General features: G+C 40.6%; 1 protein-coding gene across 4 annotated transcripts in view; it reads right to left on the reverse strand.

Annotated features, from left to right (window-relative positions):
• The window catches only part of RAD18 (RAD18 E3 ubiquitin protein ligase), a 204,717-nt gene that overhangs the window by 42,780 nt on the left and 140,475 nt on the right, over positions 1 to 21,462 (reverse strand). Inside the window, exons 13-14 of one of the 4 annotated variants that reach the window (XM_053299452.1) lie at positions 16,521 to 16,565; positions 12,589 to 12,839 (exon numbers count right to left, since the gene is read on the reverse strand). The exons of 2 other annotated variants lie outside the window; for them this stretch is intronic. In XM_053299452.1, coding sequence (XP_053155427.1) covers positions 16,532 to 16,565 — 34 coding nt within the window. In that variant the 3' untranslated portion in view covers positions 12,589 to 12,839; positions 16,521 to 16,531. Of the gene's footprint in view, positions 1 to 12,588; positions 12,840 to 16,520; positions 16,566 to 21,462 lie in introns of those variants that run through there. One more of the 4 variants, XM_053299453.1, reaches the window with a different exon arrangement.

Consider the following 21,462-nt stretch of genomic DNA (forward strand, 5'->3'; position numbering starts at 1 on the left):
TTGGACCAGACACTGTCAGAAATGAAACAAATACTTCAGTCAAACGCTAATGCTCCCCAACAAGTTACTTTGGATATGACTCAAGTGAAACAAAACATGCAACAAATAAATGATAGAACATCAAATATTGAAGAAACAGTCAAAAAATTAGCACAAGATAATAAAGAATTTAAATCAAGGGTTGACATTTTAGAGAAGGATGTGGGATCACTGAAAGATGACAAAGAAAAATTATCAGATCAAATGGCATTGTTGGAATTAAGACAAAAAGAGAGATTTTTAAGGTTCAGGGGCATCCCAGAGAAAGCTGACCAGAACATTAAAAAATTACTTGGGGAGGAACTTGCATCACTTTTGGGAATTACAACTGGAGAGATGGAGGCACAGATTGAGACAGCTTTTTGCCTAAATTCAGATTTCGCTACAAGAAATAAATTAACTAAAGACTGCTTGGTGCAATTCACCTCCAAATCAATTACTGAGCGAATTTTTCAGGCTCATTTTGCTACAGCCCTTACAATTGAAGCTCACCAGATAAAAATTCTGAAAGAAATTCCAGCTAGAATTTTAAGAAAATGTAAGGATTACAAATTTTTGACTGATGCATTAAATGCCAATGGAATACGTTTTAGGTGGGAACTACCAGAAGGAGTTTCTTTCTTCTACAAGGGCAAGAAGAATAGATTTACTGAGCTTCTTAAAGTGCAAGAATTTTGGCGGAAATACAAAAAAGACTTATCTCATGAGCATTCTGCTCTCTCAGCACATAATTTGAATTAGATCTCATGGATTACAAACGAAATTGCAGATTTTTTTCTTGGAATGTTAATGGCTTAAATGCAAAAGTTAAAAGAAATAGAGTTTTTCATTTTCTTAAGAAACAAAATTTGGACATTGTGTGCTTACAAGAGACCCATATTAGAAAGCAAGATAGAAAATTTTTGGTTAATAAGGCTTTAGTACAAGAATCTGTTTCTTCAGATAAGAAAAAAAAAGAGGGGCAGTATTCTATGTCAAACAACAATTTGAACCCAAATTGATTTTTAAAGATGAAGAAGGCAGGTTACTAGCATTGGAAATTCTAATTTCCGGAATTAAAACAGTGATAATTGGAATTTATGCCCCTAATGAAAAGAAAGTTGAATTTTATGACTACCTGGACCAAAAGATGGCGGAGTTATCGAATGTCAATCTGATTATATTGGGAGATTGTAATGGAGTTGTTTCGACATCTTTGGACAGAAAATCCGATATATCGGATAGGAATTTACAAGGTAAACATCTCAAAGTATTCTTTGATTTAGTAGAACACATGGATCTCTATGATTTGTGGAGAATTAAAAATTCCAATGCAAAAGAATATACTTATTTTTCTGAAAGATATCAATCACATTCAAGGATAGATATGATTTAGACATCTAAAGCTATTACACCATGTATGGAAAGGATGGATATTCTACCTAGGACCTTTTCAGATCATAACCCAATTTGTTTTACATGGAAGAAGAAAGGAACGACTTCATTTCGTTGGATATTGAATGAATACCTCTTGAAAAAACCAGACGTTGTGGAGAAAGCTAAAAAGAAGTTAAAGCACTATTTTGAATTGAATTTAAACCAGGGAATGGACAATAAAATTGTCTGGGATGCAAGTAAAGCGGTTATGAGAGTTTTTTTTATACAGCAAAATTCATACTTTAAAAAGCAAAGAGGATTGAAAAAAAAGATATTATTGATGCAGATCTCCAAAAAGGAAAGGGAACTATTATGGGCTAAAGATAAGAAGATGGTCACTCAAGCTATCAAAATGCTACAACAACTTTCTATGTTAATAGCAAATGAACTTGAATGGAATTTGAAATATGTTAAACAAAGGACATTCGAGTTCGCAAACAAACCAGGCAAGTTGTTAGCTTGGAAAATTAGATTTGAGAAGAAGAAAAATTATATATCTAAAATACTTACAAAAAATGGGCTCTCTTATGATGGAAAGGAAATAAGAGCGGAATTTTTAAAATATTATTCAGAATTATATAAAGGCAAAATAGTTGAAGATAAAAAAATTGAGCAATTTCTCAGGACCAAAAATATTCCAAAACTTACTAAGGAACAAATAGAAATTATGAATGCTCCGATAACAATTATGGAAGTAACAGAAGAAATAAATCAAGCTAAGCCCAACAAGGCCCCAGGGCCTGATGGACTGTCAGCTTTGTACTATAAGTCATTTAAAGATCAAATCTTACAACCTCTTCAATGGACTATGAATGATATTTTACAAAAAGGGATTATGCCGGATTCGTGGAAGTATGCAAATATTGCAGTAATCCCAAAACCAGATCAAGACCTAACGTCAGTTAAAAACTATAGACCAATTTCACTTTTAAATAATGATTACAAACTTTTTGCTGCCATTTTGGCAAGAAGAATGAAGGTTATATTAAGGCATTTTAGTCATGAAGCTCAAGGTGGATTTTTGCCAAAGAGGCAACTGAGAGACAATGTAAGAACAGTCTTGAACGTATTGGAGTGCTATGAAAAACATAATGATAAACAGATGGCGATGATTTTTTTGGATGCACAGAAAGCTTTTGACAATATTTCATGGCAATTTATGTGAAGATTACTAGAGGTAATGACTACTGGCAACAATTTTATTAGGGCAATTAAGACAATTTATTCGGAGCGATATGCTAAGATTATTGTAAATGGGGAACTATCAGACAACTGTGTAATACAAAAAGGGACTAGACAAGGATGTCCACTTTCCCCATTGCTTTTCATACTGGTTCTAGAAGTGCTTTGTAGAACTATCAGAGAAGATGATAAATTACATGGTCCCAAAATTGGGAAACAGGATTACAAGTTGAGAGCCTTTGCAAATGATGTTGTGCTGTTTTTAGAGAATCCAATGGACAAGATTGAAAGACTCATGGATAAAATACAACAATTTGGACAGCTGGCTGGATTTTATATAAATAAGACCAAGACCAAGGTCTTGACTAAAAATATGGATCAGAAAACCAAGGACAGATTCTCTGAAATAAGTGAGTTGAAAGTGGAGAAGAAAGTTAAATACCTGGGGGTCTGGTTATCAAAAAACAATTCCTTGTTGTTCACAAACAACTATGTTAAAATATGGAATTCAGTGAAAATTGATCTACAAAGATGGTCTAAAATGAATTTGTCTTTAATAGGAAGAATTTCAGTGGTGAAAATGAATGTCTTGCCTAAAATATTTCTCTTTCAGACTATTCCCATAATTAACACTCTAACTTGTTTTAAGCAATGGCAGAAGGACATAACTAAGTTTGTTTGGCAGGGGAAAAGACCAAAAATTAATTTTAAGAATTTAACAGATGCAAAGGAAAGAGGTGGTCTTACCTTGCCAGACTTAAGGTTATACTTTGATGCTGTTTGTTTGACATGGCTAAAAGAATGGATAACATTAAGAAACCCTAGAATTCTTGATTTGGAAGGATTTGACAGAAGGTTTGGATGGCATGCGTATCTGTGGTATGAAAAAAGTAAAATACATAAAGACTTTTTGAACCACTATGTGAGAAGGAGTTTAATGAGGGTGTGGTTAAAATACAAAAATTGGTTTGAACCTAAAACTCCGTTATGGATATCTCTGATTGAAGCCTTATCACGTAAAGAAGTAAATATGCAAATGTGTTGGGGTACCTATAGGGATTTGTTACATTTTCAGGAAAAGGATTGTAAGTTAAAAAGTTTAACTAAAATACAAGATTTGGTCAGAGATTGGTTTCAGTATCATTAGTTAAATGAGATATATAAGAAAGACTTTAAAGTTGGATTTGAGGATCAAACTTCAAATTTTGAGAAGGAATTATGTCAAAATGATGAAAAATTAGTTTCTAAAATGTATAAACTGTTGCTTTTGGAGGAGACAAGAGAGGAAGTGGTTAAACCGACTATGATAAAGTGGGCTCAAGATGTGGGACGTAATATAGAAATGGCAGCCTGGGGAAAGTTATGGAAAAATGATTTAAAATTCACTGCACGTTATTCTAGAAAAGAAAACTATTATAAAATGATGTATCTGACACAAAAAAAAATTGGCATTAATGTACAAAAATGTTTCAAACAAATGTTGGAAGTGTGGACATTCTGAAGGGACCTTTTTTTATATGTGGTGGACCTGTGGGAAGGCTAAAGCCTATTGGGATATGATATATAATGAGTTAAAGAAAATATTTAAAATGACATTTCCTAAGAAGCCAGAATCCTTCCTGCTGGGAATAACACAAGGTGTAATCTCTACAACTATTTAACATTTTTTAAGTAAGCTTCTACGGCGGCCAGAATTATATATGCACAGAAATGGAAGAGTAATGAACTGCCTTCAAAAGAAGACTGGCTGATAAAAAATTTGGAATATGCGGAGATGGCAAAACTTACAACACTAATAAGAGACCAAAACTTGGAATGTTTTAAAGAAGATTGGAAACCATTCTTGTTGTATCTAAAGAACTACTTTCCTACTATGGACTTTACAGCAGGGTTTGAAATTTAGCAAAAAAACTGCAGGTTGGGTAGATTAGCTATGTTTGTAAGGGTTTAAATTTATGCTTTGAATTATTATTATAGCAAGGGTAAATTTTATAGCTGATGATTCACAAAGAGATGTGTGCGGGAAGTCCACCCTTTTGTGTGTATTTGTAATGAATGACAATATTACTATTGTTAAAATTAATAAAAATTGAATTTGAAACAAAACTACCACCTAGATTCAAGGAAAATTAGAGAAGTCCTGGAAATAATAAAGCAGCAAATAACAGCAGTGTCAAAGAAGATTAGCAGATATGAAGCCAGAACTACACAACACAGGCAGAATCTCCAATTCCAGTCGAATCAGAGATGTTTCTACCAAAGCATAGAAGGAGAAACTGCAAGAAACATAGAAACACCAAATAAAGAAGAAACAGTGCAATTCTGGGGGAAATTATGGGACAATCCAATAGAGGATTAGAAAAATCCTCAGGTCCAAACTCAATGGTGGGAACAACCATACAAGCCATAAACACCTGGGCTATACCTGTTATCAGATACACTGCAGGGATAATAGACTGGACCCAGGCAGAGCTAGAGACGCTGGATCGTAAGACCAGGAAAATCATGACCATCAATCATGCTCTGCACCCCCGCAGTGATGTCGATAGGCTATATCTCCCTCGCAGCTCAGGCGGAAGAGGAATGCTGCAAGTCCATCAAACAGTAGAGGAGGAGAAAAGAGGCCTTGAAGACTATATCAAGGACAGTGAAGAAGATGCACTTCAAATGGTCAATAATGAGAAACTATTCAACACCAATGAAAGAAAGCAGGCCTACAAGAAAGAACAAGTCAAGAACCGAGCAGAAAAATGGAAAAACAAGCCACTGCATAGTCAATATTTGCACAATATAAGTGGAAAATCAGACATCTCCAAGACCTGGCAATGGCTTAAGAATGGCAACGTGAAGAAAGAAATAGAGGGTTTAATACTGGCTGCGCAAGAACAGGCACTAAGAACAAATGCAATAAGAGCAAAAGTAGAAAAATCCACAATAAACAGCAAGTGCCGCCTTTGTAAAGAAGCAGATGAAACAGTGGACCACCTAATCAGCTGTTGTAAAAAGTTCGCACAGACTGACTACAAACAAAGGCATGACAAGGTAGCAGGGATGATACACTGGAACATCTGCAAAAAACACAACAAGCTACCTGCAGCCAAAAATTGGTGGGACCATAAAATTGAAAAAGTTGAAGAAAATGAAGATGCAAAAATATTATGGGACTTCCGACTACAAACAGACAAACATCTGCCACACAATACACCAGAAATAACTGTAGTCGAGAAGAAAGAGAAACAAGTTAAAATAATCGACATAGCAATACCAGGGGATAGCAGAATAGAAGAAAAAGAAATAGAAAAAATCACCAAATACAAAGATCTACAAATTGAAATTGATAGGCTGTGGCAGAAGAAGACCAAAATAATCCCAGTGGTAATTGGCACCCTGGGTGCAGTTCCAAAAGACCTTGAAGAGCACCTCAACACCATAGGGGCCACAGAAATCACCATCAGCCAATTACAAAAAGCAGCTTTACTGGGAACAGCCTATATTCTGCAACAATATCAATAACCACAGCAACAACATTGACAATAAAATTCTAGCATCCCGGGTCCTTGGGATGGACTCGATGTCTGGATAAAACAAACCAGTCAATAACACCAGTATGACTGTGTAAACAAGAAATAATAAATCAAGGAGAAATTGATGCTGGCTATCCTATCAAAAATGTCAAAACTGACATTTGAGACTGCATCTGGCAATTTGGTAACAATTTTTCATTGTGTTTGAATATACTGGATAATTGCACCATGATAATGACACATCAGTATATTACACCTGAAATACTGCACAAAATTAACAGAACTTACGATGATAAATGTTGGAAATGCAAAAAAAATGTTGGCAGCTTTCCCCATAGTTGGTGGCTATGTGATTATGCCACAAGCTATTGGACTCAAATTAAGAATGGGAAACATATTGCAAATAGAACTCATTTTTGAGTTAATCTCATTTTTATTATCCTATGTTAAAATAAAATTTAAAAACTTACCTAAGGAATATAATGAACTATTTCATTATATGCTTGCTGCTGCCAGAATCTGTTTATGCAAAATACTGGAAGAGCTGTTTCTAACGTTAATGAGTGGGATAGGAAATTATATCATTTTGCACTAAAAGCAAAATTAACTGCCATGGTAAGAGTGAAAGGACAGCAACAGAAATATTATGGATTTATTGGCAATTGGAGATATTTTGCTAAATATTGGCAGAAGATATATTGTTCAAGTGTCAATCATATATTTGGTCATTATGTATAGACATAGCATGGATTCATTCATTTTTCTATATATGTATTTGTTTTTGGATGTTACCTGTAAATATTTTTGGGTATTACTCCAGCAGTACACTTCTGATATTTCTGTTAATTATTATAAATTTTTAAAAAGAAGGAAAAAATCAAGGGAGGAAAAAACCCTTGTTAGGCTTTTCAAGTATAACTAAAACAGCTTAATGGGAGTCCTCCTGAATGGATCCCCTCCTGCATACAACAGAGGACAAGTGGTGCAATGAAGAGGGCCAGAGCAGAGCTCTATTTGCATATCTAAAGGTGAAACAATCCAGGAAAGCTGAATGTCAGTTGGACCTCAGCACTATCAATCAGTGCAGCTTGTTAAGAAGCACACAACTTTCTATGTTGCACTAATTACAGGTTGCGAGAACAAGACAAGACTCTACAGTCTCTTGAGCACACATACAAATGGAAATGGGATTGGCAATGAAGTTTCATACATTTCCTCTAGCAAACTGTTCATGCTTCCAAACAATTTAACCTCATACTTACAAGAAAAATATTTAGCAATTTGCTTATATTGTTTTTCTAGACCAGTTATGCATTTTCTTGATCCATAAAAGGATTAGATTACATTATCTGATTTAGTCACTGGCAATAGGGCTAGCATCCAACTATTAGCCCAAACAGCTGAAGAAGCAGCTAGCAAGAGATCCTCCTAAGGGCGGTACACTTAAGTGGCAAGAAAACCACATGGCTCTGTGGTCACCAGAAGTCAACACAGACTCGATGGCACAACCTTTCCTTTTTCCTTTATCCAAACCTTGCACAAGCAGAAAGAAAATTGTGCAAATTAAATTTTTCAACACTGATCTCCCATAGCAGTCCCTCTGCACCCCTCACAAAGCCAGGGGGGGGGCAGGTTGGAGAACTATTGGGATCAGAGTAATATGGTGCATGGTGGGGAGATGTAGGGGTGAAAGGAAATTGCCAAAAATACTCACATAAGATGACTTTGACCAATTTTTGACATTACAAGGGAGTGCTTCCCAGTGTATTGCACGGAGTGTTGGATGTATGACTATCTGCTCGATGGGCAGAAGTTGTGGATGTGTGCTCGGTGCAAGGAGCTCGTGATGAATGAACTGGAAAAGCTCAGAGAGTCAGAGAGGTACATGGATGATACCATTAAGGACATGATAGAGGCATCCCACTTTCAAGTTGATGGCTCCTCTGCTGTTAGAGAGAATGAAGGTCTCAGGCAAAGACAACATCATTCTGAGGAAGACGGAAACAATCTCTTAGAAGGGACCCCTTCCATGGATGATGAGCCCATATCCTCTCACACAGGGGGTATTTTTCCGGAGGGTGGTGGCCTCCTAGTAGTGGGCGATTCAACCATTAGGGGTATAGAGAGATGGGTCTGTGACCCATGTGTAGACCACACAATGGCTTGCCTGCAAGGTGCAAAGGTTGTGGACATCATGCAGAGTCAAGACAGCCTGTCAGGCTGAGCTGGGGAAGAGATAGTTGTGAAGCACTACAGCACCAGCTATGTTGGGAAATGCAATTGGGAGGTCTTGGAAGCCAAATTTAGGTTGCTAGGTAGCATACTGAACTCCAGGACCCCCAAAATATATTCTCAGAAATGCTACCTGCTCCATGCACATGGCCAGCAAAACAGCTGGAGCTGAGATGTCTCAATGTGTGGATGAGACGGTGGTGCCAGTAGAAGGAATATAGATTTGTAAGGTACTGAGATACATTTTGGAGCAAGCGAAGCCTGTACAAAAGGGATGGGCTCAATTTGTACCAAGATGGAATCAGACTGCTGGTGCTTAAAACTGAAAAGGTCGCAGAGCAGCTTTTAAAATTTTAAAATGACTCCTGGGGGATAGCCGACAGGAGCTGGGCAGTATCTGATTTGACAAATGCCATCCCTTAAGGAGCAAGGATGTAAATGCTTCAAAGAAACTATAAGGGACCAGAGTAGAACTAGATAAAGAGCAGAGATAAGGATGTGCTAGCTGGTCAGAGAGATCAAAAGGTCCTAAGGAGGACAGAACACACCAGGTACGAGATTCAGCATAACAGTGCTTATATGCCAATGACAGAAGACTCCAAACCAAGATGGGTGAGCTGGATTGCTTGGTTGCTAATGAAAACATAGATATAAGTGGGCATAACAGAAACACAGTGGAACATTGAAAATCAGTGGGACACTGTTATTCCTGGATATAAACTCTATAGAACGGACAGGGAGGAACAAATTGAGGGTGGAGGAATAAAATCCAGAAAGCTAGAAAACCTAGGGTGACAGGGGTCCTCCAAATAAACTCTGTGGGTGACAATAAAAGGACTGAAAGGAAATATGTTACTAGGGACGTGCTATTGCCCTCCTGACCAAAATGTTGTCAGTGACTGGGAGTTGTAGAAGGAAATCAGGGAAGCATCAAAGAGAGACAGAGCTGTAATAATGTGGGACTTCAATTATCTACGCATAGACTGGGCAAATACACATTCATGAAATGACAAAGAGGGCAAATTTCTAGGTATGCTGAATGACTCTGCCCTAGACCAGTTGGTCATGGAACCAACTAGAGCAGGTGACCTTGGACTTAATCCTGAGTGGTGCCAAGGACCTGGTGCGAGATGTCAGTGTCATGGAACCTTTAGGGAACAGTGACCATAGTTTGGTCAAATTCAGCATTCATGTGAGAATCACCAAGGAAGTCTAACACAGACACTTTGAACTTCAGAAGTAGAAACATCTCTAAAATGAGGAGTCTGGTGAAAAAACTAAAAGAGAAAATCAGGAGAGACACTTTGCTCCAGAATGCATGGAGTTTATTTAAAACAACAATAATAGAAATCCAGTTAAACTGTATACCAAAAAGGAGAAAAGGTACTACCAAGCCCGGGAGAATACCAGCATGGCTAATAAGTAAAGTCAAGGAAGCTATAAAGGGAGAAAAGATTTTCTTCAGAAATTGAAATGCCTGCCTAAATGAACAGAACAGAAAGGAACACAAACTCTGGCAGAAGAAATGCAGGGGAGACAAGATTGGGAGAATGAGGGTGGGGTGGGGGGTAGGCTTCTCAAACTCACCTTCCCCCCGATGATCAAAGAAATGCTGCTGGGATCGCGGACTGTACCGTAATTACAGTGGAGATTTCTGTTTGAATGTGTATCTCCTAATGTATGTCTCTCCCCGCCTGCCACCCTTTGGCTGCTGCTTTAAATATTCAGCAGTGCAATACTTGTGATTATTACAAATTGTCACTGGATAGCATGTAAGTGCTATTTTGACAGTTGTGGCATAAGCTCATAGAACACATACCAGGAACTGCTTTTGGAAAACAGATCATTCTTCATTCATTAGCTATGGGAGGGAGGAAGAAACCTCTCCAGTTGTGTGGGAGAGATTAACCACCAGCCATTTATAACCAACCATGAAGGAAAGTCTGCAGAGAGCAACCATATGAAAAGATTTATTATATTCCATTAAATTCTGTGAAATTATTAAGGGTTGTGTGTTCAGAAAATGGGAAACAGATTTTGATGAAATCATGTAGAGACTAGAGTAGAGAGGTTGAAAAAGTCTGGCAACAATGTTTAATGCATCACCTACTAGTTATTGTGGGCTTCCACTCTATTAGAGCTGAGTGTGAGACTTTTGCTACCAAAGAAACACAAATATTTTTATTCATTAACTACAGAAATACACAACTTTTTCAGCCAAGTTATGTACTAAATATATACCATGCTGTTTTTCTCTGATGCACAAATAGTAAATCTTTTCCCCAAGAAAATGCTGTTGGTGATCAGATAAGGCCTCACTGTTGATTTGTTTCCCCCCAGAAAAAGAGTTGTAACTCAATGGACCGATGGTACACCACAGTAAACTACTGTTTAACCATTCAGGACAATCGGGGGGGGGGGGGATGAAATGAGGCCAAACTTGTACAAAGCCACTTAATATTCTTTCTGACAGTGAGAACCTTGAGTTTTTGTTACATTTATCATCTGCACTAACAGTTGCCAATTCCTGTTTTGCAACTCTGAGTTGCCTTCACAAGTGCAGAGGAACATAGGAACATAGGAAACTGCCATATACTGGGTCAGACCATTGGTCTATCTAGCTCAGTATTGTCTTCACAGACTGGCAGCGGCATCTCCAAGGTTGCAGGCAGGAATCTCTCTCAGCCCTATCTTGGAGAAGCCAGGGAGGGAACTCGAAACCTTCTGATGCTGTTCCCAGAGCTGCTTCATTCCCTGAGGGGAATATCTTGCTGTGCTCACACATCAAGTCTCCCATTCATATACAACCAGGGCAGACACTGCTTAGCTATGGGGACAAGTCATGCTTGCTACCACAAGACCAGCTCTCCTCTCCTGAGAAGAGAGAAAGATCTACTGAACCATGTTTTAAAAATATTCTTCATCTGTTGTACTGGAAAATACAACACTTGAATTAGTACACTTTTGGAACACAGAAATAATAAAGTTAATCTCCCCACCTGGCAGAAACTCTATATAGGTACCATTTAAGGAGCATTTTAATACTCTCGATGAGTCAGTAGTAGACAATAGACCATGTTTAAATTGCATAAAAACGGGTAGCTGCCTGCAAGCCCCCACCCCATCCCCGGCTATTGACTGAGCTTCTGTGATATCATGGAGCATTCTCAAATAGTCCAACTGAATGGTGTGGGGAATTATATCAGCACTGGAATGTTCAGAATGCTGCAGCTTCTGTATGGTGAGCTTTTTGTACTATTGACTTTTACATATTTTGTTAGCTGCCATGGGAGCTATTCTTGGGTAGTTGGCTGTACATACATTGTAACAAACGAATAAATACAGTTTTCAGTTGGCTGGGAGAAAGTATATATACAGTACCAAGGGATAGGCTGCTGGCATGAATTTGGGATTGATCAAGAGCACCAGGGAGACCAAGGTCTTGGAAGACGGCCTGGGAAATAGAGAAGTGAAGGGATAGGACACCCAGTGAGTAAGAACTAGAGGGAAGAAAAGGCAGAGGAAGCATAATATTGAAAATAAAGAAAAGCAGAGAGGGAATTTGGGGCCAATAGAAAGGAGGAAAGCTGGTCTTGTGGTAAAGGTAAAGTGTGCTATCAAGTCGGTGTCAACTCCTGGCGCCCACAGAGCCCTGTGGTTTTCTTTGGTAGGAGTGGCTTACCATTGCCTCCTCTTTCACAGTATGAGCTGATGCCTTTCAGCATCTCCCTATATCGCTGCTGCCCCATGTAGTACCAGCGGGGATTCGAACTGGCAACCTTCTGTTTGTTAGTCAAGCATTTCCCTGCTGTGCCACTTAAGCTTAAATCAACAATCAAATATTTTGATACTGTGTTCTAATCAACAACTTCCATTATCGAGGCCTATTGGATGATTCATTGTAAGTTGGGGGCAAGAGTTCCCTCCTTTTTAGCAGTTATCTTGTTAAAAAAAAGGTTTTAATCTGTGGGTGATTTTTAAATTGTTAAATTGTTTTAAGTTTTTGTATATGTTTTAACTTGTTTTATGCTGTTGTTAACCACCCAGAGATGAAAGTTTGGGGCAGTGTACAAATTTTAATAATTAACAAATAAATAAATATAATGGACACCTAACTTGTGATTGAGATCCACCATGTAGGTCTTTAGCCAGCACGCAATCAGCAACAATAGAAAGCAATGTGAAGACAAATTGGTCAGGTAACTGAAGATTCATGTAAATTTTTAATAAGACAAAATAAAGGTTATAGACAGCCTTTGCCAAATGTGTGAAGGTGTTCCATATGTTCCTTATTCAAACTAATCAAATATATTAAATGAATGTGTTACATAAATTGTAACTATGATATAAAGTATGGTAAATAATGAAATGGCAAAGAATGGGAACCCCAGAATTGCAGCACCCAGCAAGATGCCTTGTTTCTCTTCTCTTCCTACTCCTCAACTGCTGTAAGGAGACAAAAGCTGGTCTCAGTCATTTTTATATATTATGAACATTATTAATCCATCCATGTAATATCCTAATATTTACAGTAAAGATTTCTTTTTGGACCAGTTACTGATCTACACGAGGATACAAATTCAATCAAGCTATACCCTTAACACTTTTTATAACGCAACATAATATTTTAACTAAACTCGGCAAGAAATGTTGAAGCTTTGAAGAACTGACCAGTGTAGCACTGAGCTATTCCGTATTTTATTTTGCCATGCCCTAAACACAAAAGAAGTCCAGTCTCAAAATGCTGCTGTCCCAAGTAAGCCTTCTCCAGCCACATGCATGAGTGCCCTATTCTTGGGGGTGCTCCTTTATATTGGCATCTGCTAGAGGCAGCGAGGGGAAACGGGGACAGAGTATTGCATCTGGCAGCCAGCAAAAAGGGACACCCAGTCAATGAGGGCAGCCGGGAGGCAGGGTTCAGACTTGGCCTGCTCCTAGGCTATATATTGGAGTCTGGTCTAGATGCCAACCACATCCAGGACAGACCTTTACAATACAAGGGAGAGAAGCAAGGAAAATCTGAGGAGCTACCAAGGGAGCTACCTGTCAGCATTTTTAAAGGCAGAATATGTGTGTGTGTGTGTGTGTGTTCGCGCGCGTGCGCGCGCGCACACACACACACACACACGTACATATACACATGCATGGTTTCCCCCACAGCTTACTTTTGGTCACGGTATCCCCCCGCCCCAAGCCTGAATAAAATTATCTGACATAGATACTGCTGCCATGGTATATTATGAGGGCTTAGGCACAGAACCACTTAACCACGTACACAAGATAAGATAGAGTGAAACTCTTCTCATGATTGGTGAGAAGAGCTTCTAGTGGGTCTGTGGGGAGAGCGGGCTAGTCCGCTCTCCCCGCAGATGAGCAGATTCCAAGCCCTGAACAGCCGGATTGGCCGCCCACATAACTGCCGGCTCCGTCACGGAGCCAGTGGAGGTTGCAGGGATTGGGGGCTGCCCAGCCCCTGGAAGTTCCAGGATGCCCTGTGCAAGCGTGTGGGGCATTTTGGAGAAACCCTCGAGACTGGGAGGCCGGCTGCAACCTCCCAGTCAGGGCTCTACTCGTGTGTCGCCGCACACCATGGCAGCACACAAGCAAAAAAAATGAGGTTAACAGAGTGCTCGCTCCATTAACTTCATTTAAGGGGAGGGGGAACTACGTGGGCTAGCCACCTTGGAACTACGGGCTCACCCGCAAGTTCTGACAATCAGTAGAAAGCGGGCTAGGTTTCCTTAGCCCACTTTCTACTGATCGTGGGAATAGATAGCTTCATTATCTTATGGATGCAAACCACAGCCCAGCACCAGTGTCCAAAAAAGGGAAATCACCCACCCAGAAATGGGCAGTCAGGAGGGACCCCTTTGGAATGGCTTGTTATTTATTTATTTATTTATTTTTACATTTTTATACCGCCTTTCGTTAAAAGAAAACCCCAAGGTGGTTTACAAAAATTAAAAACATACAGCAAAAAGCAGTAAAAACATCAAGCTAAAAACAAGCATAAAAACAAGACAACAGATAAAAACACACAAGAACAGCAGTAAAAGACGATTATGTAAAAGCCTGGGTAAAAAGCCAAGTCTTTAAAAGCTTTCTAAAAACTGTGATGGAGTCCGAGGAACGAATGGCCACCGGGAGAGCATTCCAGAGTCTAGGAGCAGCAACAGAGAAGGCCCTGTCCAGAGTGCACGACAGCTGGGCCTCCCTCATTGTCGGCACCCAGAGCAGGACCCCCTCAGATGTCCTAGTCAAGCGGGCAGCAACCCTTGGGAGCAGGTGGTCCCTCAAATACCCCGGGCCCAAACCGTTTAGGGCTCAGTCAAGGAAAATGTGTGCAGTCCCACCGTAAATCCACCCAAGAATGTGACTGCTTGGCCATACACCCAATACTGTCTTGCAACTGGGCTTGAGAGCCATACCATCCCAGGTATGTCACAGGCGCAAGCCAGCCAACCCACACTAAAAGGGAGGCATAGGCCATTCACCCTGCTACTACTGCCAGATAAGTAGGGAGAGGCAGACCTACCCTCATTAGTATTTCCCTACTTTTATTAGCCCAGAGGCTCGGTGCTGCTGGTAGGGGTGTGCACGGAACCGCCACACTGCGGTCCGACACTGGGGTGGGGGGTAGCTTTAAGAGCGGCGGGAGGGTTTACTTATCCCTCCCGCCGCTTTCCCGCTCTGGCGCCGTAATTGTTAGAGTAATTGGGGCGGCAGGATACCTCCCTGCCGCCCCTTCCCCGCTGCTGCTCTGCAAAAACTCCCAGTAATGCTTTGTGCGTGCGCACGTCAGTGACGTGAAGCGCGCACACGATGTGCGCACGCACAAAGCATTACTGGGAGTTTTTGCAGAGCAGCAGCGGGGAAGGGGCGGCAGGGAGGTATCCTGCCACCCCTTAACAATTACGGCGCCACAGCAGAAAGCGGCGGGAGGGATAAGTAAACCCTCCCGCCGCTCTTAAAGCTACCCCCCCACCCCCAATCTGAACCACCCAGGTCCGGACCGGTCTGGGCCCATCCCTAGCTGCTGGTTTGTTCAGGATCCCGAACAATTTGTGGAAGGGATTTCTTCAGATATTTAGAATCTCCTTTTGAAGGAGAGTGGGCTTCCACTGACAGCACTAAGCCAAAGTCCACAGTATGGATGATATAGTAGCGGTCAAAATAGCTAAAGAATGTATAGTGAACAGGGAACCAATCACCAGCCTTTGGGCATCACTCATCTTTAATGACAGTGTGAGGCAGTGGATGCTCTGAACTGGGGTTTGGAGCCTATTCTGGGCTGGATGGGGACGAACAAGTTGAAACTTTTAAGAAGGAAGTGCTCTGGGTTGATAAGAATGATCATCTGAGTAGTGAGGTAAATCTGGTCTTCGACGGGGTCACATTCTCCGTGAAACACAAATTCCGCAGCTTGGGTGTCCTTCTGGACCTGAGCTGTCCTTGGAGGCACAGGTGGTGGCGGTGTGCAGAGGTGCTTAGAGAAGTCGCACCTGACCTCAGTCACTCATGCTTTGGTGACATCCAGGTTGGACTACTGCAACGCTCATCTGTGTGTACCACGCAAGCAATGGTGTGGTATACATGTATGTGCAGATTTTCAAGAGGGAGCTCAGGCTACACACTTGACAGTCCAAGACTGACCAGAGGAACATTCACCTGTAAACCTCATGCTTGTGTGGCCCATGCCCAATACAAGTTGTGCTCAGTATCCCTTCCATCATTTTGGGAGCCATTGTTCCTCTACTAAGACAGCTCCCCACTATCAATTCATAGCAAGTCTTTCAAAAGTCTTCTGGGCCACCATTGCAGGTCAGAGGGTCCCATGTCTTTAGCATGGGTGCTGCCATGTCAGCAACCTCCTAGAGTCTCCTGCCTCCCACCATCAAGATATACATTTAATTTTGGGCAGATGGGGGATAAGCATGTGCAAATGAAGAGACAAAAGTCCCACGGTGCTGTTTATTTAAGTCCAACACATATCGGCTGAAGCCCTCTCCAGGGGCAAACGAAGACACATAATAGCCTAGATAATGTTAAAATATACAATCATTGAACTCTTAAAAATAATAATATTGTAAAGACCTATTATGAAAACTGTAATCATTGTACACTTACATATTATCCTGTCACAAAAACACTTCTTCATAAACAGGTAGCAATCTAAAAAAAAAATTAAAATAGAAGCTCAGTTTTGCAAAAGTAGTACTTAACCAAAATTAATGCTGAAAAACAACATGCAAATACGTACATCTTAGATTAGCCCAAGCTAACGGAGCACATTTGCTGCTATCACATTTCTCCATTCAACTGCAAATTTATACCCTTAGATAATGACTCAGCCAGGGGCGTAGCAAGGTTGGAGTGGGCCCAGAGACAAGATTTTAAAATGGGCCCCCACTCCTAAATTATTTTTTTAAGGTTTTGTAAATTGTGGACAATGCAAGTCATTTCATGGTACTAGAGAAAGACATGCTGTTCTGGTAGCTCCAGGTGTTAACACTCACATCAATTTCGGAGGATGAATACAACTGAAGGAAGCCTGGTTGTGTGTGTGGTTGGCGGAGTCAGTCATGTGAATTGCCTCTGGAGGACCCCCCAAGGCAGTGGGCCCCCAGACAACGGTCTCCCCTTGCCCTATTATAGTTACGCCCCTGGACCCAGCTGTGCTACATTGCCTAACCTTTGCCTATATTGCGCTGGATGGGGTTACACTCCCCTGGAAGGAGCAGGTGTGCAGCTTGGGAATACTCCTGGACCCAGGCTTCACTCTGGTATCTCAGGTGGAGGCTATGGCTAGGAGTGCTTTCTATCAGCTTCGGCTGATTCGACAGCTGCGTGCAATGCACTCTACGTGAGGCTGCCTTTGTACGTAGTTCGGAAACTTCAGTTAGTTCAAAATGGGGCAGCCAGATTGGTCTCTGGGGAACCCGGAGAGACCATATTATGCCTGTTTTGAAACAGTTGCACTGGCTGCCCATATGTTTCCGGGCAAAATACAAAGTGCTGGTTATTACCTTCAAAGCCCTGAATGGCTTAGGTCCGAGTTATCTTAGAGAGCGTCTTCTTCTGCATGGTCCCCACTGCACGTTAAGGTCATCTGAGGAGGTCCATCTTCAGTTACCACCAACGTGTCTGGTAGTGACTCAGAGACAGGCATTCTCTGTAGCTGCTCCTGGGCTGTGGCATGCACTCCCAGCAGAAATCCGTAATTTGAATTCTCTATTAGCCTTCAGAAGAGCCCTTAAGACCTATTTGTTTGGCCTGGCCTTCCAGGGCTTTTAAAAAAATTTTAAACTGTAAAGGTCTGGCCTGGTTTCCAGGGTTTTTAATATTGTTTTAATTGTTTTAATAATGGTTTTATGTTGTTTTTACAGTTTTTGATTTTAATAGTTAATAGTCTTGTTTTACTGTAAACCACCCTGAGCCATTTTGGAAGGGCGGTATAGAAATGAAATGAAATAAATAACCAACTCCTGAAGTCATGCTACTTAAAGAAGAAATTCTTAAAGAAGAATTTTAAGTTGTTGTGTTTTAAATTTCTTGTGTGTTTTTTTTAACTAATGCTTTAATGTTGTTTTTATCTTGTTGTAAACTGCCCAGAGACGTAAGTTTTGGGCAGTATAAGATATGTAAACCAACCAAACAAACAATCCTCACAAGCATCACCCCAAGATCTAACTCCTCATTTAAACCACCTGGAATCAAGGTTTTTAAAACAAGAACCCACCAAGCCTCCCTCCTAAGTAAAATTCTATCATGGCCAACATTAATCTTTTCAACAGTCCAAAAACATAAATATTTGTAAGAGTGCTTAAGTTCCAAAAAGTGGGCCACTAAAGGGGCACCCATCTTAGCACATTTAATATTACTCAGATGTTCTCCAATCCATTTCTTTAAAGGTCTCAAATCTTTTCCAATATACATTCTCTTGCATGGGCACTGAATAACATATACCACACCAGCCATGCAGCTGTTGGTAAAATAATGCAGTGTGTAACATTTTTTATTAAAATGAGTTATAAAATCTTTAACCAAATGTATATATTGGCAATATAGACAATGACCACAAGGATAATGACCCCAAGGTTTTGAGGAACCTGGTAAAATATATAAACTTTCTCTCCCTTCCTCCTTATATTCACTTCTCACCAATATGTCCTTCAGATTTTTTTGTCCTCTTGAAAGAGATGATGGGCTTATTCTAACAACCAGGAATATCACGTAAGATGGGTCAGTATTGCTTGATTTTCTTTTGTAAATGATTAGTAATATGATTAACTGTTAAACTGCTTTGAATGACACTGGAGGGATCCCTCTGTTGTACGCATAAAAGCTGCTCCCTAGGAATCCCCATCACCTTCTGTAAATTATGTTCAACAACTGTCTCTGGATAACCCCTATCCAGAAACTGTTGTCAAACCATTGTGGATTCTCGAACAAATAATTGATCAGTGGAACAATTCTGTCTAACCCTTAAAAACTGTCCATGCGGTAAAATTTCCCTGAGCAGTTTGGAATGGGAGCTATCAAATAGGTGTTCCTATGTATAAAGTGGTCTGTAAACTATCATCCACCTTTTTGATCAATAAATCCAAAAAATTAATTTGTACATTATCAGACTGAGTGTCAAATTGAATATTGGACTCGCTACAACTGACCCATTCGAAAACACACACACTCACAATTCTGCAGAACTACTCTCCAAATGAAAATTATGTCATCTATGAACCTGAACCTTACCACCAAATTTGACTGAAAAGGATTGTCAGAAGATGAAATATGTTGACGTTGAGAGGATTCCATGTACAGATTAGCAATTTCTCGGGCCATGGGACATCCCATAACAACACCCTTTATCTGTCAGAAAATCGGCTACTGAACTGAAAACAATTCTTTTTCAAGGATATCTCAGCTAAATTAACAACGAAGTGGGTGGGGGGAAACCTAGAATCTCTCCTATCCAACACTTCCTGTATAATATCCAAAGCTCGATTTTGACGAATATCAGTGTATAAGGACCTAACATCCATGGAGGATACGCACCTACAAAATGTACATCTGCATCCCAATGGGCAACCTTATCTAACACTCTTCTTATTTAGTACCAGAACAAGGTGTCAAGTCAACATGAGAATGCAGTCATAGCAATGTCTACTAGGTCAGATGATGTGCAAATTAATTGGGTAAGACCTCAGGAACTGAGCCCGAGAGGAGAAATGCATATTGCCTGGCTACATAAGTCAGAGGAGGATGTACTGAGAGATAGTATCCTAATGCTGCAAAGCAACTGTTCATGGTCCACCAGACGTCCTGATTGTTCAGCTTGGTGAGAATGAATTCTCTGAACAAATGGGCTTTGAAATTACCAGTGCATTCCACAGAAACAGTGAGTGACGCATACAGCAATTTCATTTTAACCCTATTAACTTTTGATCATATATTGTATCTATTTTATTAATGTTGTAAGCCACCATCAGCAGTAGTGCACTGAAGGGTGTGTGTGTGTGCATATGCACGCACATGAATGATAGTAGCATCCAGATAATCTGTTCTGAACTTTTGGAGAGTTAGGAATGGTGTGGCAACATGGACTCTTATAAAGGTCAGCAGTGTACAGAGAGATGTTGTTCCAAGCTTTCAGGGTTACCCACACTGGTGGAGTGATCCTTTGACATCACTCATACATACCTTGACCTCTAAAGGCTCAATAGCAATGACATATGGCTGACCAACCTTTGTTTTAGACTTATTATAGCTTCCAGTGGTTTGGCAGTGGAGTCAGACAAGCTGTCTGGCCTCCTGCAGTATTATGCAGGACTATAAGAACCATAAGCACAGCCCTGCTGGATCAGGCCCAAGGCCCATCTAGTCCAGTACCCTGTTTCACACAGTGGCCCACCATATGCCGCTGGAAGCCACAGGCAGGAGCTGAGGGCATGCCATATCTCCTACTGCTACTCCCCTGCAAGTGGTATTTAGAGGCTAGAGGTGGCCTATAGACCTCAGACTAGTAGCCATTGATAGCCCTGTCCTCCATGAATTTATCTAACCCCCTTAGAGCCATCCAGGCTATTGTCTGTCACCACATATTGTAGCAGAGAATTCCGTAGGTTGATTATACATTGTGTGAATAAGTACTTCCTTTTGTCAGACCTAAATTTCTTGGGAGTTAGTTTCATGGCATGACCCCTAGTTCTAGTGTTATGCGAGAGGGAGAAAGATTTCTCCCTATCAACTTTCTCCAAACCATTCATTGTTTTAGAGGCCTCTATCATGTCTCCCCTCAGTAGTATCTTTTTCTAAACTAAAAAGCCCCAGAAGTTGTAGCCTTGCCTCATAAGAAAGGTGCCCTAGGCTCCTGATAATCTTGGTTGCCCTCTTCTGCACCTTTTCCAGCTCTACAATGTCCTTCTTCAGATATGGTGACCAGAACTGTACACAGTACTCCAAATATAGACGCATCATAGTCTTGTATAAGGGCATTATAATGTTAGCAGTTTTATTTTCAAACCCCTTCAAAATGATTCCAAGCATGGAATCGGCCTTTTTCACAGCTGCCGTACATTGAGTCGACCCTTTCAACAAGCTGTCCACCACGACCCCAAGATCCCTCTACTGGTCAGTCACTTACAGTTGAGACCCCATCAGCGTATACGTAAAGTTGGGGTTTATTACCCCAATATGCATCACTTAACACTTGTTAACATTGAACCACATATGCCATCTTGTTGGCTACTCACCCAGTTTGAAGATATCTTTTTGGAGCTCCTTGCAATCTCTTTTTGATTTCACCAACCTAAATAGTTTGATGTCATCTGCAAATTTGGCCACCTCACTGCTTACCCTAACTTCTATATCATCTATGGGCTTTTATTGAGACATTGGGCAGTAATCATAGCCAAAGGGATATAGCCTCTCCATTTCTCCTATTCCCATGTTGCCGCTTAAGGGGACTTGGATCAGGTATGGGGTAGGCATATAGCAAGGGTGGCCAGGGCCCTGGACAAAAAAAAAGAAAGGAAAAAAAGATGCTCCCCCATCTCCCTGCCTGCTCCTT

The sequence above is a fragment of the Hemicordylus capensis genome, chromosome 2 (assembly GCF_027244095.1).
Source record: "Hemicordylus capensis ecotype Gifberg chromosome 2, rHemCap1.1.pri, whole genome shotgun sequence".
Taxonomy (NCBI): Eukaryota; Metazoa; Chordata; class Lepidosauria; order Squamata; family Cordylidae; genus Hemicordylus; species Hemicordylus capensis.